This window comes from Acomys minous (genome assembly GCF_964271855.1).
Source record: "Acomys minous genome assembly, chromosome: 2".
NCBI classification, from domain to species: Eukaryota; Metazoa; Chordata; class Mammalia; order Rodentia; family Muridae; genus Acomys; species Acomys minous.
In genome coordinates this window covers 32,418,630-32,440,341 of record NC_140484.1, presented here as the reverse complement: position 1 = coordinate 32,440,341, position 21,712 = coordinate 32,418,630, and the positions used below count along the sequence as shown (strand labels likewise).

At 43.3% G+C, this 21,712-nt stretch overlaps 1 protein-coding gene across 2 annotated transcripts in view; it reads right to left on the bottom strand.

Moving 5' to 3' along the window:
- The window catches only part of PUM3 (pumilio RNA binding family member 3), a 34,058-nt gene extending 26,956 nt beyond the window's left edge, over positions 1-7,102 (bottom strand). The window contains exons 1-4 of one of the 2 annotated variants that reach the window (XM_084755381.1): positions 6,964-7,102; positions 3,914-4,005; positions 2,692-2,910; positions 483-618 (exon numbers count right to left, since the gene is read on the bottom strand). In XM_084755381.1, coding sequence (XP_084611507.1) covers positions 483-618; positions 2,692-2,910; positions 3,914-3,998 — 440 coding nt within the window. In that variant the 5' untranslated portion in view covers positions 3,999-4,005; positions 6,964-7,102. The other variant, XM_084755382.1, reaches the window with a different exon arrangement.
- Positions 7,103-21,712: the final 14,610 nt, after the last annotated feature.

The window sequence follows — 21,712 nt, the reverse complement described above, 5'->3', positions numbered from 1 at the left end:
ATGGTCACCAGTGCGGCATGGTTTTCCCTCTGAAGGCGGAGAACCTCTGACATTAAAATTATTATTCTGGAGCAGCCAGACAAAAGTAATTTTCTCAGAGGCAGAAACTCATCTCAGAAGGTATAATTTTATGCATCAATCTAAATCTTAACAGCCAGAACTTCAGAGGCAAAGACAAATAATAAAACAATCTCAGATGGCAAATACTTAGACATCTCAAAACCTAGCTGATAAGAAATTGCCCTTCATTTTCTGAGAAATCTTTTAGGATAGATATCAAATCCATTTGACGCTCTCCATTTCCATAAAGCTATCTGACACAACCCTAATGATTTGAGAAATGTCTGCTCTAGGCTGACACCCACTCTGCTGCTGCGACCAGGCGCTGTCCTGGATGTTTGGACCACCTGTCTGCTTACAGGGCGCACCTCTGTCTTTCCCAGGTCTCAGACGTACTAACCAGGACAGGTAAGTGGCCGTACCTTCTCAGGCTCTCCCAGATGTGCTTTGCTCGCACCACGATGTCATAGTTGGTCTTGTCACTGAGCTGCCTGCTCTGCTTCAGCTCTTTCTTCTTCTTTTTTAAGTCATCCCATTTGGGTTTCTTGGCTGCTGACTCTAGATTCAGATGCAATTGGTTTAGCATTCCAAATACTATACACAAATACAAACTCAGTCCAGAGGGCAATCACCAGACCAATACTCATTCCAAAAGCTACATGGGGGAAAATATAATTTTCCAGATATTTACACTTGACAAATGTTTAACAAGTCTCTCTATATAAAGTTTGTCTGAAACAATTCATTAAATAGCTTTTTAGAAGACAAGGATCTCCCTCCAAAGCACAACTAGCCTCAACCTCAGTAAGTGCGTGTACCACCCTGGCTAGCCTCGGGCCAGACTTTTTATTTTTTTTATTTTATTTTACTTTTTATTTTTAAAATATTTATTTACTTATTATATTTACAGTGTTTTGACTGCATGTATACCTGTACACCAGAAGAGGACATCAGATCTCATTATAGATGGTTGTGAGCCACCATGAGGTTGCTGGGACTTGAACTCAGGACCTTTGGAAGAACAAGCTGTGCTCTTAACCACTGAGCCATCTCTCCAGCCCTGGCCCAGCCCTTTTAATGGCTTACTATTCTTAACAGGATACCCAGTAAGAAAGTAGAGTTTGAAAGGATTATAAAGGTGCCTGAAAATGTGAAACAAATTCTTCAACTGCAAATTAACACTCCACTTTAGGATACAGACAACTGGCTTAAAGTCAGCATTTTCGATGGAAACAGATCAGTCTACATTAAAACTGGAAAAACAATTTTAGAATTTCACTGTTCAAGAACCACCGGTAAAGCAGTGGTAAAGCACTTGCATGTGTGAAGTTCCTCCTTCATTCCAAATAGCACAAAGAAAACAAAAGCAAAACTGCACTGTTTAGAGAGCTGTCTTGCTTAAATTCTTAAGAGCGTGAGATAGGTGTGACTTTAATCCCTCCCCCACGCTGGGGAAGCAGGTACCACACACGAAGCCCCTGGTTCAAGGCCAGCGGCAGTAGAAACAAGATACAAATATGACAGAACAGAACAGAGTGGAGCGTGTAGGTCAGCACGAAGAAGCTGCTCGCTCAAAACCAACAATGGGGCCATGCTGTACAACTGAGCAAACGCTGGGTAGTAGCGGATTCTGTGAATATCTCCAAGACAAGACTGGCAGTTCGTTTCAATGGCTGACAGAAGCCTTAGGGACACTTCTCATCAGAGCAATTTGTCCCGAAAGAACTGAATGGCTAAACCCATCGGATGTGCCCCACACATCCAGAACTATCACTGAATTGGAGCCATCTAAGGAGTAGACCATACTAGGTGGTCTATGCCCCACGAGAGCAGAGCCTGCAGATCTCTTCCCCAACCCACGACACTTCAGCGGAGCACACTGTGTCTTTAAAGCCAGCTTCCACGACCAGTTGGGCTCTGTACTGTTACTGTTTACAAACTAGACCTGTCTTCTAAAACAATGAAAAAATAGTTAGCAGGGCATGATGGTGAACTCGGAGCCATCTTGGTCTACACAGTGAGTCATGGCCACTCAGAGCTTCACAGTGAGACAGTGGCAAAATAAAAAACAATTTTTTTTAAAAAAAAAGGAAGGAAAGAAGAAAAAGAAAAGAAAAATCCAAAGTAAATATCTGATGAGTGAACAAATAAAATTCAGTTTGGCCTTCAGAGAGGAACATTTTAAATTTCTACTGAAAAGGCCACAATTTAGCTTAGAGCCTTAGCTAAAGAAATAAAGATCTCTAAGCATGAGAAAATTTTAAAAATACATTTTTGGATTCATCTTCTGAGTGTTCTGATTGCATGCATGTGTGCTCGGTGCCTGAGGAAGTGAGAAGGGGACACTGATCCCCTTGACCTGGTTATGATGGTGGTGAGGCACATGTGGGTGCTGGACACTGAACTCAAGTCCTCTGCAAGAGCAAGTGCTCTTCACTGCTGTGCCATCTTGCTAGCCCTGGAATAACAAATTTTGACGAGGAAAGATGCTGTTGTTTACATAAGCCCTTCTGTGCTTCCTGCCTCTCGCTCCCAAATGCTGCCTGTCTAGGGGCAAGGACAGGTGGCCTCAGACACAGTCACCCCTCGCCACAGGGAAGCTTCTGCAATGCCTCTAAGAGGCACACTTACCATCACTTTGACCGTCTGGCTGGAACTTCCTCTTCTTGTTGAATTTATTTGCCTTCTGAAATTTGTCCTTCGGTCCCCTGCCCCCTTGTGGCTTGTTCTTGAACTGCTTCACACCTTTTTTGCCAGGCTGTGTGGCACCTTTCTCAAAGTTCTTAGATGTGACCTTAGGCCCGCCTTCCTTTATGACTTTCCTTGGGAAAGTCTTTGAAGAACTAGGATCTACAGGCAGCAAGGACAGCGCATTAGTTCCCTGAGTCGGAGCCTAGCGCTCTGGTATCTACTCAACTGCATGCTGCAGACAATTCCGTGCTCTCTAGTGCTCCAGACAGCCCCACTCCCAAATATACAAGAACCCTTTCCAACAGCTTAGGATTTAAATAACAAATAAAAATTAAAAGAAAACTTTTTGATTACAAAATTGTAATATAGGTTAGTGATGTAAGCCCTGCAAAGTAGAGGAATTCATAATACACTATAATTTACCTCCTAGAAACAACACTATTGTTAGTTTGGCAGGTTTCTGCAGCTTGAGACTCTACCATCAGTATTTACACAAAAATCTCAACCAATGGTTCAATAAGAGTCCAAGAAAAAAATGATCATTACTGAAGTTAAAAAAGTCTATCATAAAAATAAATTCAAATGTATTTCTTAAAATATTTAACTTGACAAAAATCTTAAAGCCTACAATAAATCTGGTTAAAATTTTTGGTCAAAAGCTTACACATATCTAACAAATAGGATGCCAATAGCAACAGCTGTGCCTTAAGACCATGACAATGGAAAGCCTAAGACAGCTTAGGAAACAGTTATCTAGCTAGGCCTGGATTTTTCTACTCTGCAATACTGACACCTGATGGACTAATCGAGGCATCACCATTTGAAATCAGAAGGCAAAAGCTGTGTGTACTGGCCAGCCTCAGCTTATCAAATATTAAAATGAATTGTACAGTGAATGAATGTGAATACCATGAGGCCACATAAATTGCCCCCACAAAGGACCTTTTACAAATAGATTATTCCTCATTTATTCTGGCAATATCTCAAAAGTTGAAATTACAGGAGGAACAGGTAAACTTGTGGACAGTAGCAGTGGCCTCTTTCTACCATGTTTACTCTAATCCCAATCCATGAACCTGCTACAAACCTATTTCTTCCCCATCAACCATAATCCTCTGAGTAGTCAGCATATGGGAGGCACCCTTGGGCAAGGCTCTCTTACCACTCTTTTTATGAAATTTATTCTTTCCTTGTGATGTCTGTGGACTCTTTCCTGTAAACTTTTTCTTCCCTTTGACTTCCATCATAGCACTTCTGGAAGACAAAAGGCAAAACCAGAAAGATTCACTGATATTGCTCATCTCATAAGAGCATTAAGTAGTCAGTGTGGCATTTAGTCCTGGAGTTCTGACGCAGCATAAAGCATCCAGGTCCAGCCTGGGGACTCTCAAGTCCACCAAGTACATAGTTACCTCTAAGACATCAAAACTGAGGGCAAACAAAGATCCCAACACAAGAACTCAGGGCAAGCTCACACCCTGGCTAGTGTGTAACACACCTGGAATCAACACTTAGGCAACAGCACTGGCTAACGACAGACCACTGCCTGAAGCTTTTAGCCTGGGAAGATTTGGTGATGAGTAACAGCGATGCAGCCATTTTATTTCTTGGCATCTACCTTAAAAAGCCAGACTGCACTCAGCACACATTGCAATTTAATGAACGAAAACACAATAAAGCTAAAACAAAGGTTTTAGAGGCAGCCAAATGGCTTACTGACCTCTAAGTCACAGTGAACTATGTAATATTTTATTCCAAGGCATCTGCCTAGCATGTCACCCGTTGAGTTCAGTATGACCTTCATTGAGCATAGTAACACTGTGCAGCTCTCACAAACCTACAGACTCTGCAAGAAGCAGACACATACGGGCACACACAAGGGCAAGCATCACCAGGCTCATGGGCAAGCATCACCAGGCTCATGTCTACATTTCACCCATCTCTAAATGGCTCTAAGAGTCACCTGCCAGAACCCGTAGACAAGGCTGCCAGATCAGAATCTTCCATTCAAGAATTATTTCTTGCTGGATGTACTGACATACACTTATAATCCTAGCACCAAGACTGAGGCAGAAGGATCATGGTGAGTTCAAGGCCACTCTGGGCAACATAAATTGGGAGGCCAGTCTAGGCTACATAGTGAGATACTATTTCAAAAATCAAAACAAAACACAAGATTAATTCCTGAGGACACTGGAATGTCTTGAGAGAGAGGGAAAGAGAGAGGGAGGGAGAGAGAAAGAGAGAGAGAGAGAGAGAGAGAGAGAGAGAGAGAGAGAGAGAGAGGAGAGCAGGGTTCCAGGTTCAAATATATTTTGAGAAAAAGTACATTAAATAGCAATAGTCAACAAGTGAAGAAAAGTTTTTCCAATTCTTTAATTTACTACCACAAACTACCTACTGCAAAGCAGAGACTGAAATGCACAAGACTCCCCAAATCTAGCTGAACCACTTTCTCCAGGCAACACTCAGGAAAGGGCCTGGGTTTTGGTGCCCAGCAGTGCATGAAAGGGCCCAGTGATGTGTATCTGTAATTCCAGCAGGGGAACTGCTCGGCTTCCTCCTGGGCATCTCAATTGTAACGTCATTTTATCACTTGGCAAGTCATCACATTCACATTTGCCTTTCTGCATGCAGGCTTCACATAAATACCGTAAGCTAACCATTTGTGTCCCTGGCCCTCACAGGTTCTAAAGATACCTTTATTTAAATGTTCTGTCTGCATATTCTATTTTGGAATGCTGCATCTTAAAGAAGATTTAAAAAGATAGAGAGCCTATACATCTTTTACCCAGATTCCCTATTTTCAATTTAATATAACAATGTAACTTAGGAAATGTGTGAAACTTAAGAAATTAACACCAGTAAAACACAGGCCTTATTTGGAAATCAATTTTCCCATTCATGTCCCCTTCCTATTCCAAGACACTGTCAACTAAGCCATTACATCGTCTTTGTATTTTGCAGGTTATATCCCCTTTGGGGGTTAAGATTTTCATCATTAGATTGAGGTTATGCTTGGACCAGGGGAAGGGGCTGCACGTGGTAGCAAAGAACTGCTGTCTCCCAGCACCAAAGGTACGTGGTAGCTATGATTTACTCCTGCTGTGAGCCCTGGTCACTTCAAGCAGTGTTTGTCGAGTTCCTTCACTATCAAATGAACGGCCAACCCAACAGCAAAGACAAGCAAGGTAGGTATTACTTCCCAGACCTACAGGCTTGTGTCTTCATCACATCTTGGTTATGCATATAACTGATATCTTATTCCTTTTTTTTTTTTTTTGGTTTTTTTTTTTTTTTTTCGAGACAGGGTTTCTCTGTGTAGCCTTGGCTGTCCTGGACTCACTTTGTAGACCAGGCTGGCCTCGAACTCACGGAGATGCGCCTGCCTCTGTCTCCCAAGTGCTGAGATTAAAGGCTGACATCTTATTCTTAATGCCTATTGTTGCTGCAGCCGATGGGGCATCATCTACACCACTGCCCCAAGAGATAACCTGAGCATCGCTCCTGCCAGTCGCCTGGAACTGACCAGTACATTATCCTGCATCCCCTTTTAAAAAATATACCTCTATCTCTATTACCAACACAATGCAATCATCAATTAAAAAAAAAAACTCATCGAACTCGCAAATTAAGTAATTTTTTTTCTTTAAGAGAATCAAGGCCTGCCATGAGTCTCCCAGTTTTTTTTTCTAATAATCTTCCAATGTCTTATATGCATAGGAACACAAAGACAAATGCTTCTCATGACACAAAAATATAGAAACTTGACATCATGGCTCCAAAGTCCTACCCCTCCCTTTATCTTGTCCGCGGTACTCCTAACGCCCACCTCCGGGATAGTCCATCGCTTTTGCTTAAAACACTCTTGCCTCCCATCACAATTTAGCTCTCGGCTTGTGGATAGCTTCTTCAGTTTTCCCTGCATTGCTCCTATGCAAAATGTCTGTCACGGGATGGGCGAGCTGACTGTGAACCCACACCGGCCGGGATTTGAAAGCGAAGCTCGTCCTCTAGCTTTGCACTAAAGCCAAGCAACCAGAGGGCTTGACCCCTCGCCAGGCTCCCGCCAGTCCCCCGAGCCAAAGCGGCCAGGTAGGCTGCTGGCGGCGGATCTGAGGACACCTGCTCGCTCACAGAGCCTCCCGACTCCAGAGCGGCCGGAGAAAGCTTGCCCCGCACAGCCCGCATCACCCTCCCGGCAACACTCACCGCACACGTGGGGCAGCAGCTCGCGGAATTCCACCACCCACCGCCGCTTCCGCTTCCGCGTTTTGCCCCGCCCCGCGTTTTCTGATTGTATTCTTCCGCCCGGTGCAGGGGTCAAGAGGTGGAGCTTGGACGAAAACACGAACTCCATAGTTTATAATTGGTCCATTTTCGCCACACCTCATCCGTAGACGCGACGGCTGCACGGCTTTTGGCCCTTGAAGGCATCCGTCCGGCGTAAGACGACTCAGTGGCGCCGGAAAGTGACGCTTGAGCCTGCAGCTTCTGGGAAAAATACAGGTTCTCGCGAGGGCCGCCCAGTGCCTAACGGAGTTAAGATTCAGTTAGTTCTGCCATCCGGATCACCGTTCGGATAGCTCGCTCGTTAGAGTGCATTCGTTTGTGTCTTTTTTTCGTCAGTCTAGCCTGGAGGATAAAACCTCTACCGGAGTCGGTTCTGTTGTAATCTGGTTTACCAACCCCTGTGTCTCCCATATTCCCCAATCTAGCTGTGGATCTCTGGGCAAATTAAATCTCTTGGGGGATCCTAAGTGTAAAGAACGGAGCACAGTAAGTGGTTGTGAAAAGCTCTCCATAAATGTTTGGCCCATGCTCGGACACACATTTTCATATATATGTGTGACACACACATATATTCCATTTTACCGAAGAAGCAATTGTAGTAAACTTGGTCGTGGGAGCTGCAGAGATGGCTCAGCTGTGTTCTGCTCTTGGAGAGAACCTGAGTTTGAATCCCAGCGGCTACCTGGCAACTTACTGTAAATCTAGTCCGGGGATCATGCCGAACAACAGAATCTTACTGCCTAACAGTTCTGAATGCAGGTGTTGGTCAGGCAGCGGGGGCCCTTTAAAGTTCCACGGGGTAAACGAATTTTCCATGTGTCTTGAGCGTGATGCTCCAGGAATTCCTTGGCTTATGGTTACATGTCTTCGGCCCCTAACTCTGTCTGTCTTCTACGTCCTTGTGTTTGTTTGTTTGTTTGTTTGTTTGTTTTGTTTTTTTAATGAACGCTTGTCGTTGTGTCAGATGGCTCGCAGATAAGCTTGCAGGCCGTAATCCCCTGTGGATCCTGCATCCTGTGTCTCGAATAACACACCTATTTTAAGAAAGTGGAAAATACCAGTTGATCCTTCTTAAAATTACCATGTGAAAGGAGGAAGGGTGACCCTCAATATTTAATGTCATACAGTGGCAAGAGGCTTATGAAAATAAATTCCGCAAGTACTCTTGTGAAAAGGATGGAATAGCAGGGCTTTTTTTGAAACCCGGCAAGGAAAGGCTATAAACATCCTGATAAAGTATGGCCATTTCATTATTTTGTCTCACTTTAATTTAAAAAAAAAAGAAAAAAAAAAAGAACCTTCAGTTTTCTGAAGAAAAGAATGAGACCTGAGTCACACCTCTGGTGCTAGGTGGACACACATATATTCTAAACTGATCAAAAGATAAAATTACAAAATTATGTATTTGACCCTCCAGAGTTAATCCAATTGGGCCTGTGAAACATCTGGACTGGAAAGTGCGCCTCAGGAAGCTGTCTGTTCTGCAAATGTTATGAAATATGATCAACCTGAAACATGTTAAGATCGGAGCCGTAATTGTCTCCTTAGTGAAACATGGACTTACAAATATCCTTGAGGCTTCTCCGCAAGTCCAGACCCTCCTACTCAGCCTGCCTGTGTACTGAATTACAACTGAGAGTAACTTTCCCACTTCTCTTTTTATATCTCCCATTTTGAAGAAGAGGCCGTATCCTAAATCTAATTACCTTTGCTTCCTGGACAGTTTTTTCCTCTGAAGACTCCCAATCATGATGCACCATATGCTACAAATTGTTACTGATTCTGCCTGCTTTCTTGACCAATAATTTGAAAAGCTTAATTTTTTCCTTATCCTGCCTCCTTCTCCAAGAAGCTGTCAAGATCCCTAGCTTGCTGGTCCCATTTTTTTTAACACACATGCATGTGAGCAAGCGCGCGCACGCACACACACACACACACACACACACACACACACACTGTTGTTGAAATGGCTTAGCAGGTAAAGGTGCTTGACCCAAGCCTGAATTTAGTCCCTGGAAGCCAAAGTATTCTTTGACCTCCACACATGCAGCATTGCAATTAAACACACAATAAATATGATTTTTAAAAAGCACCCTTAAAAACCAAGAAAGCAAACTCCAATAAAATTGTTTATGAGTTACTTTTCTTCTGAATCTGATTTTCAATTGTCTACAAAACCAAAAGCCTACAAAAGGGACTCTGACAGCTTCTTTTGGGATCCACCAGGAAAATAGTTCCAGTTCCTAATTGTCACAGACATGAAGATAAGTTGGAGAGGCTTTGCTTGACCAAGTTCCAGAGAACTCCGACTGTCCAGCATGATCACTAGACATCGAGAACAGCTGCTGAGGCTTTGCTTGACAAAGTCCCAAAGATCTCGGGCTGATCACCACGGTCTTTAAATATTATATATGGTCCAGGTGCAATTTTGTCTTGAAATCTGTCTTTTTCTCCTAAAACTGTGTTTTTCTCTATTTTTGAGCCCTAAGGAAAATCATACAGGGAAAACTTTTTCCCACAGAGAATGTTGAAAGAGGGCATCTGGCTAAAGGCTTGAGACAATAATAAGAGGTTTTTGCTCTGACTGTGAGCACCCAAGCAGAAACTGCATGAAAGAAAGTTAAGACTTTGATGTAATAGTTCCTGGCTAGATACTGTTACCCATAGAACAATTTCTTTAGAATCTGCTTTAAGAGCAATAGAAAGTGGGCTTAGAACATTATGCTTTACAGATACTTTACAATAAAGGACCCCTTGGTAGTTAGCCTAGGCTTGGATAGCACACTTGTTGGTTTGGACTGGGAGGAAGTCAAGTTTTTTCTTTATTAGAGAACATTTAGCTCAAGCTATGTTGCTATGACAATCTTGTAAAATTATTAAGTTTCCCAAGTATTGTTCAAGAAATAATAATCAGGTTATGCTGATCATTGCCTGGAAATTGCTTGATTTTTTGTTATATGCTTTATTGTAGGCTATACAGAACATTTTGTATTTCCTTGTTAGATATTCTCTTTGTTGATTTTTTAATGCCCTATTGATTGTAAAAAATGAGAAAAATCATGTTGTAATCTGTGATGAAAACACTGAGCTTCATTTTAAATAAAATACTGGGGTTGGCCCAAGGAGAATGACAAGCAAGTAACAGGCATGAGGGAGTAAAGTAGAGTGACACAGAACAGCAAAAGAGATATTTAGATAGATAATAGCATGCAAGAAGAGAGATAGGTGGACAACAGCAAACAAGAAGAGAGACAGAAAGAAGGGTGACAGCAAGCAAGAAGAGAGACAGAAAAATAGGGGTAACAGCAAGAAGTGAGGCACAGTCAAGACAGAAACAGAGACAGTAAGCATGTGAGAGACAGAAAATAAAGTTCTGTGCTTTAAGACCTTCGGTCTGTATCGTATATGCCTGAGTCTCTTGAGTATTTCTTTTTTCCTCCATTCCTCAACCTCTCTTCAACATCTACTGCCTCTAGCTAGTTGTTCAAGCAATGGTTCGTTTCCCTTAACCAGCTGTTCAGCACCTGCTCAATTCTCCCGACCTCGGATCCACCTCTGTTCTCTCTTCACTGTTCTAGGAGCTGTTCTGTGGGAGCAGCACCTAATTCCACCTGCAAAGACTCTTTATCCAAATTCAGCCATATTTAAACATTCTGTGGGTTAAGGTCTGGATATATCTTTGGCAAAGACTAGCCCACTACATCTGGAAAGGATGAAAATTTAGGACTTGATCTATGTATGCTGTACTGGCTGTGGTGGTTTGAGTGAGAATGCCCCCCACAGGCTCATATATTTGAATGCTTGGTCACCAAGGAGCAGAAGTGCTTGAGAAAGACTCAGAGGTATGGCAGCATGTGTGGCTTTGCTGGAGGAAATGTCACTTAAGGGTGAAAAGCCCAAGCCAGGCTCAATCTCTCTCTTTCTCTCTTCTTTCCTTGGCTTGAAGATCAGGATGTAACTCTCAACTACTTCTCTAGTGCCATGAGTGCTGCCATGCTTCTGCCACGCTCCCCACTGATGATAATGGACTAAACCTCGGAAACTAAACAAGCCTCCAAATAAATGCTTTTCTTTATAACAGTTAGTTGCCTTGGCCATGGTGTGTCTTCATAGCACTAGAACAGTGGCTAAGACACTGGCCTTAAGATTTTCATATCTTCCAACTCAGTCTCTTGCTCATTGAGAAATTCAGCTTAGGAAGGATTAATACATAAGATTGTGCAGTTCTGTAGGCTACAAGCCATACTTGCTTCTCAGGTACCCATCTCACTGCTCAACACAGAGATTTCATAAATTCTTGTGTGCCTTTGTCGTGAGAAATATGTTTACTCCCCGTGCTCCCAAGTGTGTTAGGGCATGGGAGCACAAAGGAGACTGATGGGAGGCAGAGCTTTGAAGAGAGACGGGAACAGAAGAAACTGATGAGATATTTGTGACATGAAAGGAGAAGTAATATGTGAGGGGAGGGAGGAGACCAGAAAGAGGAAGGGAGGTGGGGTGCGGAGAACACTGAAGGGGTAAATAAGAACAAAGTATACATGTGTGTACATATATGTATGGAAGTTTCACAATGAAACCAATTACTTTGTATAATAACAAAAATAAATGAATTTAAAAGGGAATTTTGAAGGTTACTTTTTCTCATTCAGTGAAGGAAGGGGAAACACTAGCTTTGGTTCCAAGAGCCAGATTTGAAATTCAATGTGGCTGCCTCTGGATTGCTTTAATTAACTGGACTGCACTAACTCTTTCATAAGTACTGAAGAAAGGGGAATGAGGAACAGGAATCCAAGGCCAGCAAGAGCCTGGTTTGCACTGTCTTTTGAGCAGACACTAGAGTGAAGAAGCTATTAGGCACTTAGAAACCCATGACGAGTAAATGCACCCCAGAAGAAAAAGAGCTACAGAATACACCTATCTTAGGGGTTTTATTGCCATGAAGAGGCCACATGACCATGGCAAATCTTATAAAGGAAAACAGTTAACTGGAGCTGGCTTACAGATTCAGAGGGTTAGTCCATTGTCATCATGGCAGAAAGCATGGCAGACAGGGTGCTGGAGAAGGAACCCAGAGTTCCACATATGTATTAACAGGCAGCTGAAAGAGGCAGTGCCACACTTGGCCTGGTTTGAGCATATGAGACCTCAAAGCCCATCTCTGTGGGACTCTGCTGGGTAAGGTTGAAGTCTGACTTGTCTGGTTAGTCATTTTCACGCTAGGTCTGTGTTGGTGGACTCTCTTTCCTCAGCAGGGTGTTCTCACTCTACCTGATCTGGTAACCCCAGACCTTGTAAGGAGCATCACATAGCCTTCAGGGAAGATAACAAACATGACCCTTTCCAGATAAGAAACTTCTTCAACAAGCACAGGGAATTCCTGAAAGTAGCCCACCCTATGATGAGGAAATCCTAGCCTCCAGCAATGACCTCTAATGTACCTACATGCCATCTCCTCACACATAGGATAATTAAGTACTGTTTCCTCCTTATAATAGGGTGCCATGTTACTGCCTGTAAACGAGGTAGTGTACCACTGTATGTATATTAAGTATCCTGGCAACTTTAGCCCTAGCAAATCAGATATTCATCCTGAAAGCCCCTCCTTACTGCCCAAGACTTATAAATGAAGGCTGGCTGGCTGGTGTGCTGGGGACTGGAGCTTTCTTGTTCATCATTCCTCCACCATGATCATATAAGACTATTTCTTTGGGAGGGGTCTGCTGCTGGACGCCTAGTGGTCAGGAAGCAATGGCGGAACTGCCTATGCAGCCACTGGGGCCTGCTCCACCACTGCCACTTCCTCGGTACCACTCCTTGTGAAGCACCCACTGGGCCTGCATCTCACCAGAGCTGCCTGCTAGCCGGTTTTGGACATCCACCTGCCTCTCCTGTGCTCAGCACAGCAGCTCAAGGTATTGTCCCTGGCCAGTGGACCTCCTAGGCCTCCACTGCCTATTGAGAACTGCCGTCTCATTCTAAAAGAGCTTAAACTGTACCACTTTGTGGAAAGGTGGGGAAGCCTGGCCCAGTGCACAGGTGACAGGCCTCACCCTAGAGCTAAGCGAGAAATGGGCCCTTGGGACTTTTGATTTCAAGGTCCATCTGTTCTTATCCGAGGCAAGCAGTGCCTGGACTGACCCAAGGGATGTAGAACCCAGGCCAGCCTGTTGTACACTGAATGGCACCCGCTCACTCGCCCCCAGCAGTGATAGAACACTTCCTTCAACAAAGCCACACCCACTCCAACAAGGCCACACCTCCTAATAGTTCTACTTCCTGTGAGCCAGGCATTTAAACGCATGAGTCTATGGGGGACCATTCCTACTTAAACTACATTCCACTCCCTGGTCCCCAGAAGCCTGTTGCCATGTCATAATTCGAAATGCATTTAGTCCAACTTCAAAAGTCCCCATAAGTCTATAACAGTCTCAAACTTTGTTTAAAAGTCCTATCTTCAAAGTCTCTTCTGAGACCCAGACACCCTCTTAACTGTAATGCCCTATAAAATCAAAAGGAAAAAGAAGATCACATACTTCCAGCATACAATGGCACAGCATATCCATCGCTGCTCTAATAGGGAGGAGAGGAAGCATAGTGGGGGAAGTAGTGGACCTAAAACCAGTTGGGCAGACTCCAAACTCTGCATCTCCATGTCTGATGTTAAAGTGCTTTTCAGATCTCCAACTCCTTTCAGCTTTGTCGACTATAACACAGTTCTTTCTCTTGGGCTGGCTGCTTCCACTCCCTGTTGGCAGCTCTCTTTGGTTGGTGTCCCACAACTGTGGCATTTCCAACATCTTGGGGTCTCCAAGACAATCCAGGCTTCACAGCTTCACACAGTGGCCTCTCTGGGCCTCTACGAAGGGACACCACTGCCCCACACCTGGCCTCAGCAACTTTCATGGAAGAAAATTCCATAACTCCCTTCTTGTACCCTTGACTCTTAAAGCCAGAACCATGTGGCTGAAGCTGCTAAGTTTTGCTACTTGCTGGGGCTGGAACATGGCCCCAGATTTGATTATAACATCACCAGCTTTCTGGTTTTGATGGTTTCTGTCTAAGCTTTGCTGTACTGAAACTTGCTCTGTAGCTCAGGCTGGCCTTGAACTCAGAGATCCAACAGCCTCTGCCCCCAAGTGCTGGGATTAAAGGCATGTACCTCTGGGTCTAGACCTAAACTTTTCTTTAATTCCTTTTCACAAATTAGAATCTTGACTATATGGGATCCTTCTCTGAGGTCACCACTCCCTTTATTTCATTTAACATCAGGCTTTTAAAAAAATCTGTTTTTCTACTTGAACACAGGACTTAGCTCCATTCCACTTCCTGGTGCCCCCTTTCTCCTCAAATTGAACATTTTCTACTTTTCCTTGTTCATTTTCATTATAGGTTTGAATAAGAGTGAACACTAATAACCATATGACAAAGTCAATACTAGGTTGTTTTGAGATTTCCTCTGCCAATGTCATTAATCCCAAACTCTTCAATTCTGTCTCAAGCAGATGTTTTTTTTCTGGACAAGGGCAAGAAACACCCAAGTTCTTAGCCAAATTATCACAAGAATAGTTTCAAGGCCACGTACACATATTCTTCTCCTCTGAAACCTCTTGAGCCAGGCCCCCACACTGCAATTCACGCTCATCACCACTGTTTTCCATATTCTTACTAGTATGACCCACTAAGCCCCACTTAAAGCATTCAACTGCTTCTAATCCAAAGTCCCAAAGGATTCAAACACGTGAGTCTGTGGGGGGCATTCGCATTCAAACCACCACAGTACCCTACCACAAAGTCTGGGAAGATTTGTGTAATTCCAGAGACAGCAGCACCCCATCTCCTGAAAGACACATCCAGGAAGCTGCTTAACACACCCACTGACCCCTACTACTCATTCTCCTCTTCAACAAGGAAGATAAAAACTTGCTATATACCAAAGCCCTACTTATTAGTAGTAATGCATTTTAAAATCAAGTCTCCTAAGCCGCCAACACGGATTGATCTAGGAGTTTTATCTGTTTGGAGTAAGAAAGTATTTTTCATGTTTTAGGCTAATACAAAAGAGTTGCATTCTCTTCTTTTGTTTGTAACACAGTAATTTTATCCATTCTTCAATTAGCTAATGATCTCAATGTAGATCCCCATATTTCTAGAAGTTTTTAATGCTATATATGATACAATATAAGGTTTAATCTGTAGTTAGATCAGGGCATAACCAAAAAGTTAGTCACTATTGTAGCTATACAGTTAAGAGCACTGATATTTGAGTCAACTTTTGTGTAGTGAGAGACAACACTTTATTTATTTATTCTCATGCCAATGCTTTCTGATGGGCAGATATCCTCTTCTGTTCAGGGTTTATGGCAGAGTCCTGGTCCAGGGCATAGATGAGGGGTAAAGCTCACTTTCCCTACATCCTATAGGGCTCAATTCTCATCCCAGAAGGAAAAGTCGCAACAAGGATGCTCTTCCATATCAGGGCTTAACCCTGGCCTGCATGGCCCCTTCTAGGTCTGAAAGACTGACCATCCAATGTAATGACAACCAGTTGTCATTCTTTAAATATCACTTTTTGAACTTCTCTGACAAAATTAAAGGTCATTTGCTAAGCATTCTTTTGTGGAAGTCTACATATTTAATTTGTAGCTTTCATGAATATAGTTTAAAGCTTAAAATAACTTTAGTATCCAAGGAAATCTATATTGGTCTTGGAAGCACACCAGAATCACATGTTGAGTTAAAAATGTCAATAATTCTCATTTAATTAGTCTTGAGTGGACCTAGGTGGAGAGACTGTTGCAAGCTCCCAGGTCATCCTAATGTGCAGCTAAGTCAAGAGCCACTTGTTTAAGGAATGAGCTTTACATTGTTGATTTGATTTTCTAGTTAAGCTTTGCAATGGCCTGGACCTCACTTTTATTGCAGTCAACAAAGACAAGACTTAAATGTATAATGCACTGGACACACTTGTGTCTTTTTTATTGACTGGATCTCCTATAGTGATTAAATCCCCAAAGAAGCTGAGAACCTAAATTTGAACTGTACACTTCAAAACCTGGTTTGGAAATGCTTGCTTCTTATTTTGCCTTTTTCAATTCAGCATGATTGTGTAAAATTCTCCCTCTCCCTCCTCCCCTCTCTCTCTTTCTTTCCCTCAAGAATAAGATGTGATGCCCAGCATGGTGGTACACACCTTTAATCCCAGAGCTCATGAAGGCAGAGGCAGGCCAATTGTTGTGAATTTGAGGCCAGCCTGGTCTACAAAGTGAGCCCAAGACAGCCAAGGCAACACAGAGAAACCCTGTCTTGAAAAACAAAACAAAACAAAACAAAACAAAACAAAAGATGTGTCAGGTTATCAGCTCTCACACGCCTCCCCTCCCCTAAGTTGTTTAGAATTCTAATTAGTGCATGTTGATAAAGGGCACGTTGCTGTAAAGTGTAAAGATGGCTTTATTTTCAGGATCTATTACAATGACAAATCCATGGAAACATCCATCATCGATGCATTTTCCTCTAGTAAATAAAGAAGTGCTTCAGAGTAAGATACTTTGTTTTGGCATACCATACATTTCTCAACTCGTGCAACTACAGTTTAAACACTAATTATTCAGTTATGTTCTTCTTGTTGTCCAGTAAACATGAAATTAACCTTGTCTAATTGGCTTTTTGGCGATGTGCTTTGGAGCAAAAGAAAAACTATGAGCCTAGGGTAAAGGTTGATCTAACCATTGTACTAAGTGCCACCTTTAATGAATTGTCACATCAGCATGTGATAGAAAAATACAATAAAAATTAGTACCACTGAAAGCCTACACTCAATTGCTTAGCATGGAGCACACGTGCACTGTGCTATGATTTTGCACCTAACAATTAACCAGCACACAGTCCTCCTGTCTTCTTAGGCAGAAAGAGGACAATAGAGAGATGTGTAATGTAAGCTTTTCACTTCGGCTTTTGCACTCGATGAAAGCTATTTCCTTTACAAAGCACCGAGTCATTTTACTTTGTGATTTCTTTAACCCATGAGCAATAAAGACACAGTGACAAAGCATGTATTTAGCAATTAGGTGAACAAAGAAGAAACTCGTGGTTTCAAACAGTAACAAAGAATAACAGGCTTTTTTTTTTCTTTTAAAGATTTATTTTTAATCTATGTGCATGTTTCCGTGTGTGGATGTCATCACACACTGGAAGGCCTAGGAGTTCACAATAGGGTACCTGATCCTCGGGGCCTGGAGTTACAGGCAGTTGTGAGCTGCCTGCCTGAGGTGCTGGTTACTAAACTCAGGTCCCCTGGAAGAAAAGCAAGTGCTCTTAACTAGGGAGACCGCTCTCCAGTCCCAACAAGTAATTTTCTAATTATCATTATACTTATACCTTTTTTTTTTCCGAGATAAGGTCTCTCTGTGTTTGGCCTCGAACTCACAGCAATCTGCCTGCCTCAGCCTCTCAAGTGCTGGGATTACGGCATGCGCCACCATGCCCGGCTTATAATTATACTTTTTAAACAATAATATATATTTAAAACAGTAATAGAAAAAATTAATTTGGACTTTGGAATAATGACTTAACCCTACTTAGTCCACTTAACCACTTCTTTTTTATAATGAGGGGAAGGAATTAATTCACCCTGTCATGAGGATGAAGATGCCCAATTAGGTTTATAGGGCCAAGAGTTTTCTCCTGAGGAAAAAAAACCTTGAAAGAGAAAAGAGTAAGAAAACGAAATCAGTGGGGGAGAGATCTAGACCTGAGAGCTATGAAGGGAGAGACAGAAGGAGCTAGCTGTGGTAAGAAGCCTTCAAGTCATAAAAGTTCTAGGAAAGTCTTGGCTGGACAACAGGGAAGGCCGTGGAGAGTAGAGATTTACTGTAAAGGAAGGCGCGCAGGGGAGGAACATCGGTTGTGTACGCACACCTGGGCTCTCGTGTGGCTGCTGCTGCGCTCTGCCACTGGCTAAGAGGAGCCAGGAAAACCACAGACGCAGCGTTCGTGTTGCAGTGGCTTCTGCAGTCACGGCGCCGCTCGTTGCAGGCTCTTCCCTGAGAAATACTTGCAACAGTTCAATCCCATGGCTTCCAGAATCCGACTCTCATGCCATCTATCGCTCAACCACAAAGACCCTATAGCTCTCTCCACCCAAGAAGAAGTTAGAAGAAAGAGGTCCGTGTGACAGATGTCATCTCCCGGGGGCTGCAACAGGGGCTCCAGAGCTGCTGCTTCCACTCTCCATCGGAACTAACTCATCACCGCCGGCTCTAGCACATCGGTTCTAATGATGGCCTTACACAGTCACCTGCGCTGTTTGTCATCATACTTTTCTAAAGCTCTGCTACATGTTTACAGTTACAATGGCGGCGGGGTGGGGGGAGGGGCGGGGCGGCGGGAACGGGGACAGAGAACCCTGTAAGACACCTAATAGGGTCTTCTGGGGTCTTCATCTTCTACTGTACAGAATAGGCTCTAACTTCTACTAACCAAGGTTAATTGTTCTGGCCGTGACAGTGATTCCTCTTTTTACCGGAAGGTCCTGGATACAACCAGTCCCAAATATCTAGGTGGTACTCATAGCTCAATAGACGTCTTCCTCTCTCCCTTGGCAAATGTGTCCCTATTGGGGAAATGGATTTTTTTCACCTTGAAGAGCCCATAGTTTGAGACAGGAAGCAATTTTTTTCCCCCTTAAGGTCACTCAGAATGATGGAAATTGGATCCATTCATCTTGCTACCCATGGTTCCTAGACACATGTATTGTCTTTAGGAGCACATCATTCGTTCTGTATTCTGGAAGATGACACTTCATTTTCTCATTCTTTTACCCCTCAGCCAGTGTTTCACCTGTGTCTTTAACAGGCCACTCACTGCAGTGCTCTGTCAGGCCATCTGTTTCCGGGTCGTATGAGGTGTGATATGGCCCATGGATCTCAAGGCACGGGCCCACCCTGACCCTGCTTTGCTCTGATGCACATCTCTTGTGTGGGGGTTATATTATGTTAGAATTTTGTGCCTGGGGGCCAGGTATTTCATAGGCTGATAGATTTGGATGTTAGCGGAGGCTCTGAGTGGCAAAGGACAACTCATAATTGAAATAGGACTTTGCTCCTATGAGAAGGAGCTGGTGGCCCCTTCAGAATGAGTAGAAGCTAATGTCATGAGCTTGCCACCAAGTGGCTCGCTAGTGTCTTTGGGAAACAGTGCCATATTAAGTGTCCCACACTGGTTTTTGGTACTGGAGGTAGCAGTTAGATAGGTCTTGCGTAAGTGAATATTTGTGCTGTGGGCTTATATCCGGACTCCATCTCTGTCACGGCTGTCACCCCATTCACACACCCCTCATAGCCACTGCTGAAGACAACTGGCTAAAGAGGTTGTTTAGTGGCTCTTGCTCTGTGGATGTGTGGTGGAATATAAAAACCTTATTATTTCACGTTAATTCTCATACAATTCCTAGAAGCTTTTCTCTAGTAGGCCAGCCTGGAATCTTCATAGCGTTTACTGCCTGCCCGATGGGACACCTATTTCTAATCAAGTTCTCTGGCATTTTAGTCATGCCTTTGTTGTATTGTTGTTTGACGTGACATTCTGTGTGGTGTCCAGATGGCCCAGATCTCTTTGGACTATATTAAGACAGAGGGTGGGCGAGCTAACATAGCCCTGGTACAAAACTAGAAATGAATGTTGTTCACTGCAAGTAATTTGAACTGTTTCTCATCTTATTTTCCAACTGTTTTCATTATCTTTTACCATCTGCTATGGTAACTCAGGCATTTGGAAAGCCATGTACCGATGGCTATGCCCTGACCTTTGGAGTTCATGCCAAGGTATTAAGAGCCCCATGCCTTGAGAAAATGACCCTAAGTATATCTTTATATGTTTGCTTTTTCCATTTAGTGCCTTGGTTCAGTATCCCTGGAATTCAGTCTCTCAGTACTCTTCTGCCCCAGTGCCTGCAGGAAGATTAGTGAAAGTCTGCTTTAGGACAGTCTCCATCATCAGGACCAGCATGCTGCTGGGATTTAAGCTTAGGTCTTGGTCTGATGGCCAAGAGAGGGGCAAGCAGACAAAAAAGCAAAGCTTCCTTCTTCTGTGTCCTTTCCTGTGGGCTGCCATCAGAAGGTGTGGCCTAGATTTAGGAAAGTCTTTCTGCCCCAGCTAATCTGGCTAAGAAAATCCCTCACAGGAAGGAGTGCTCAGCAGCTCGGGTTTTAATTCCTCCCAGATGTAGTCGAACTGACAACCAAGATTAGCCACCACATGGACTGAGTCACCTTAAACCAGGAGTCAATACAAACCTCTCTTAGGTTGTTTCTGTCAGGCATTACAGTACATGGACAAAAAATATAATTGAAAACCTTCAAATGTCCAAAACATTAACTGATGCTAATGTCTGATGGCCAAGAGAGGCAGTGAGGCAAGAGTATTTTCTTCAGATGATAGTTACTTGCTTAGCAACTCAACACTCACGCTGCACTTTGGGCCATGTGTGGCCCATATTCAATCTGGATTTTGGTCCCCCTTGCCAAGTAAGGGTGAATGTTTCACTCTCAGGACTCCAGTTTTTTGGAACCACTTTAGGTAGCAATTGTGTTAGCCCACGTATTAGAATAAGCAGAAGTAAAGTATATAGGTTATAAAGGAAATAAATAGCCTATGGAAGACAAAGAAAGAAATAGGCAAAGTGACAGCCTCTGACAGGATTGCTTAGACTTCTGAGGAAAGACTTTAAGGAAGCTTTGACTAAGCTGTTAATGAGCAGGACACCCCTAAATTCCTACAGTGCATAGGGAAAAATCTTCACACACACACACACACACACACACACACACACACGCTACAAACCTAAACATCGACATTGCCAAGGTTGAAAGAACCTCGTGCATAGCCTTCAGTCTTAAGCTAGAGAACAGGGCCAGAGAATGCCTTATTGCCTGGTGGGGACCTGGCATCTCTAGTTTGGGGGAGTCCTTAAATTAATCTGGATAAAAAATAACTGTGACCAATTTCATGCAAGAGTATTCTTCCCTTCCTTGTCTACTTACATTTGCAGTCTTGCTGGGAAAGCAAGTTGTTCCAAGGAGACCTGTTTATGACAACCTGCAGTTTGGAGACTTTTAAGCAGAAAGAAATTTAGTTAAAAAAAAAAAATCCTAACACACAGTGACATCTCCAGGTATATACATGCTCTGGGACGGGGGGGGCGGGGGGGGTGTTGTGAGATGGGGGCGTGTCCTGGGATGGGGAGTATTCTGGGATGGGGGCTGTTGTGGGATGGGGGGAGCTCCTTAGGTGCAGGTATGAGCTCAGTTGTTCTTGGTGTGTGTGTGTGTGTGTGTGTGTGTGTGTGTGTGTGTGTGTGTGTATGTGTGTGTGTGACTGCACACACACCCTGGCACAAAACACCTTTAATCCACTAAGCCATTTCAGCAGCTTTAATTACCAACCATTTTAGTGTAGCTGTCACCAGGCAGTACAGCCATTAAGGCAGGACAAGAATTTTCGGAGAGCAGCGGGGGTAATAGCTTCATTCATTTATTCATTCAGTCAAAAAAAAAAAAAAAACTTGTGCAGAACCCAGAATACAGCTAGGTCCTGAGTAAATAATGTAGCTTGGGGTCTGTTCCCAAGTTCTCCTGTCTAGTGATCTACTGAGACAAGAGAGAAAAAGAAA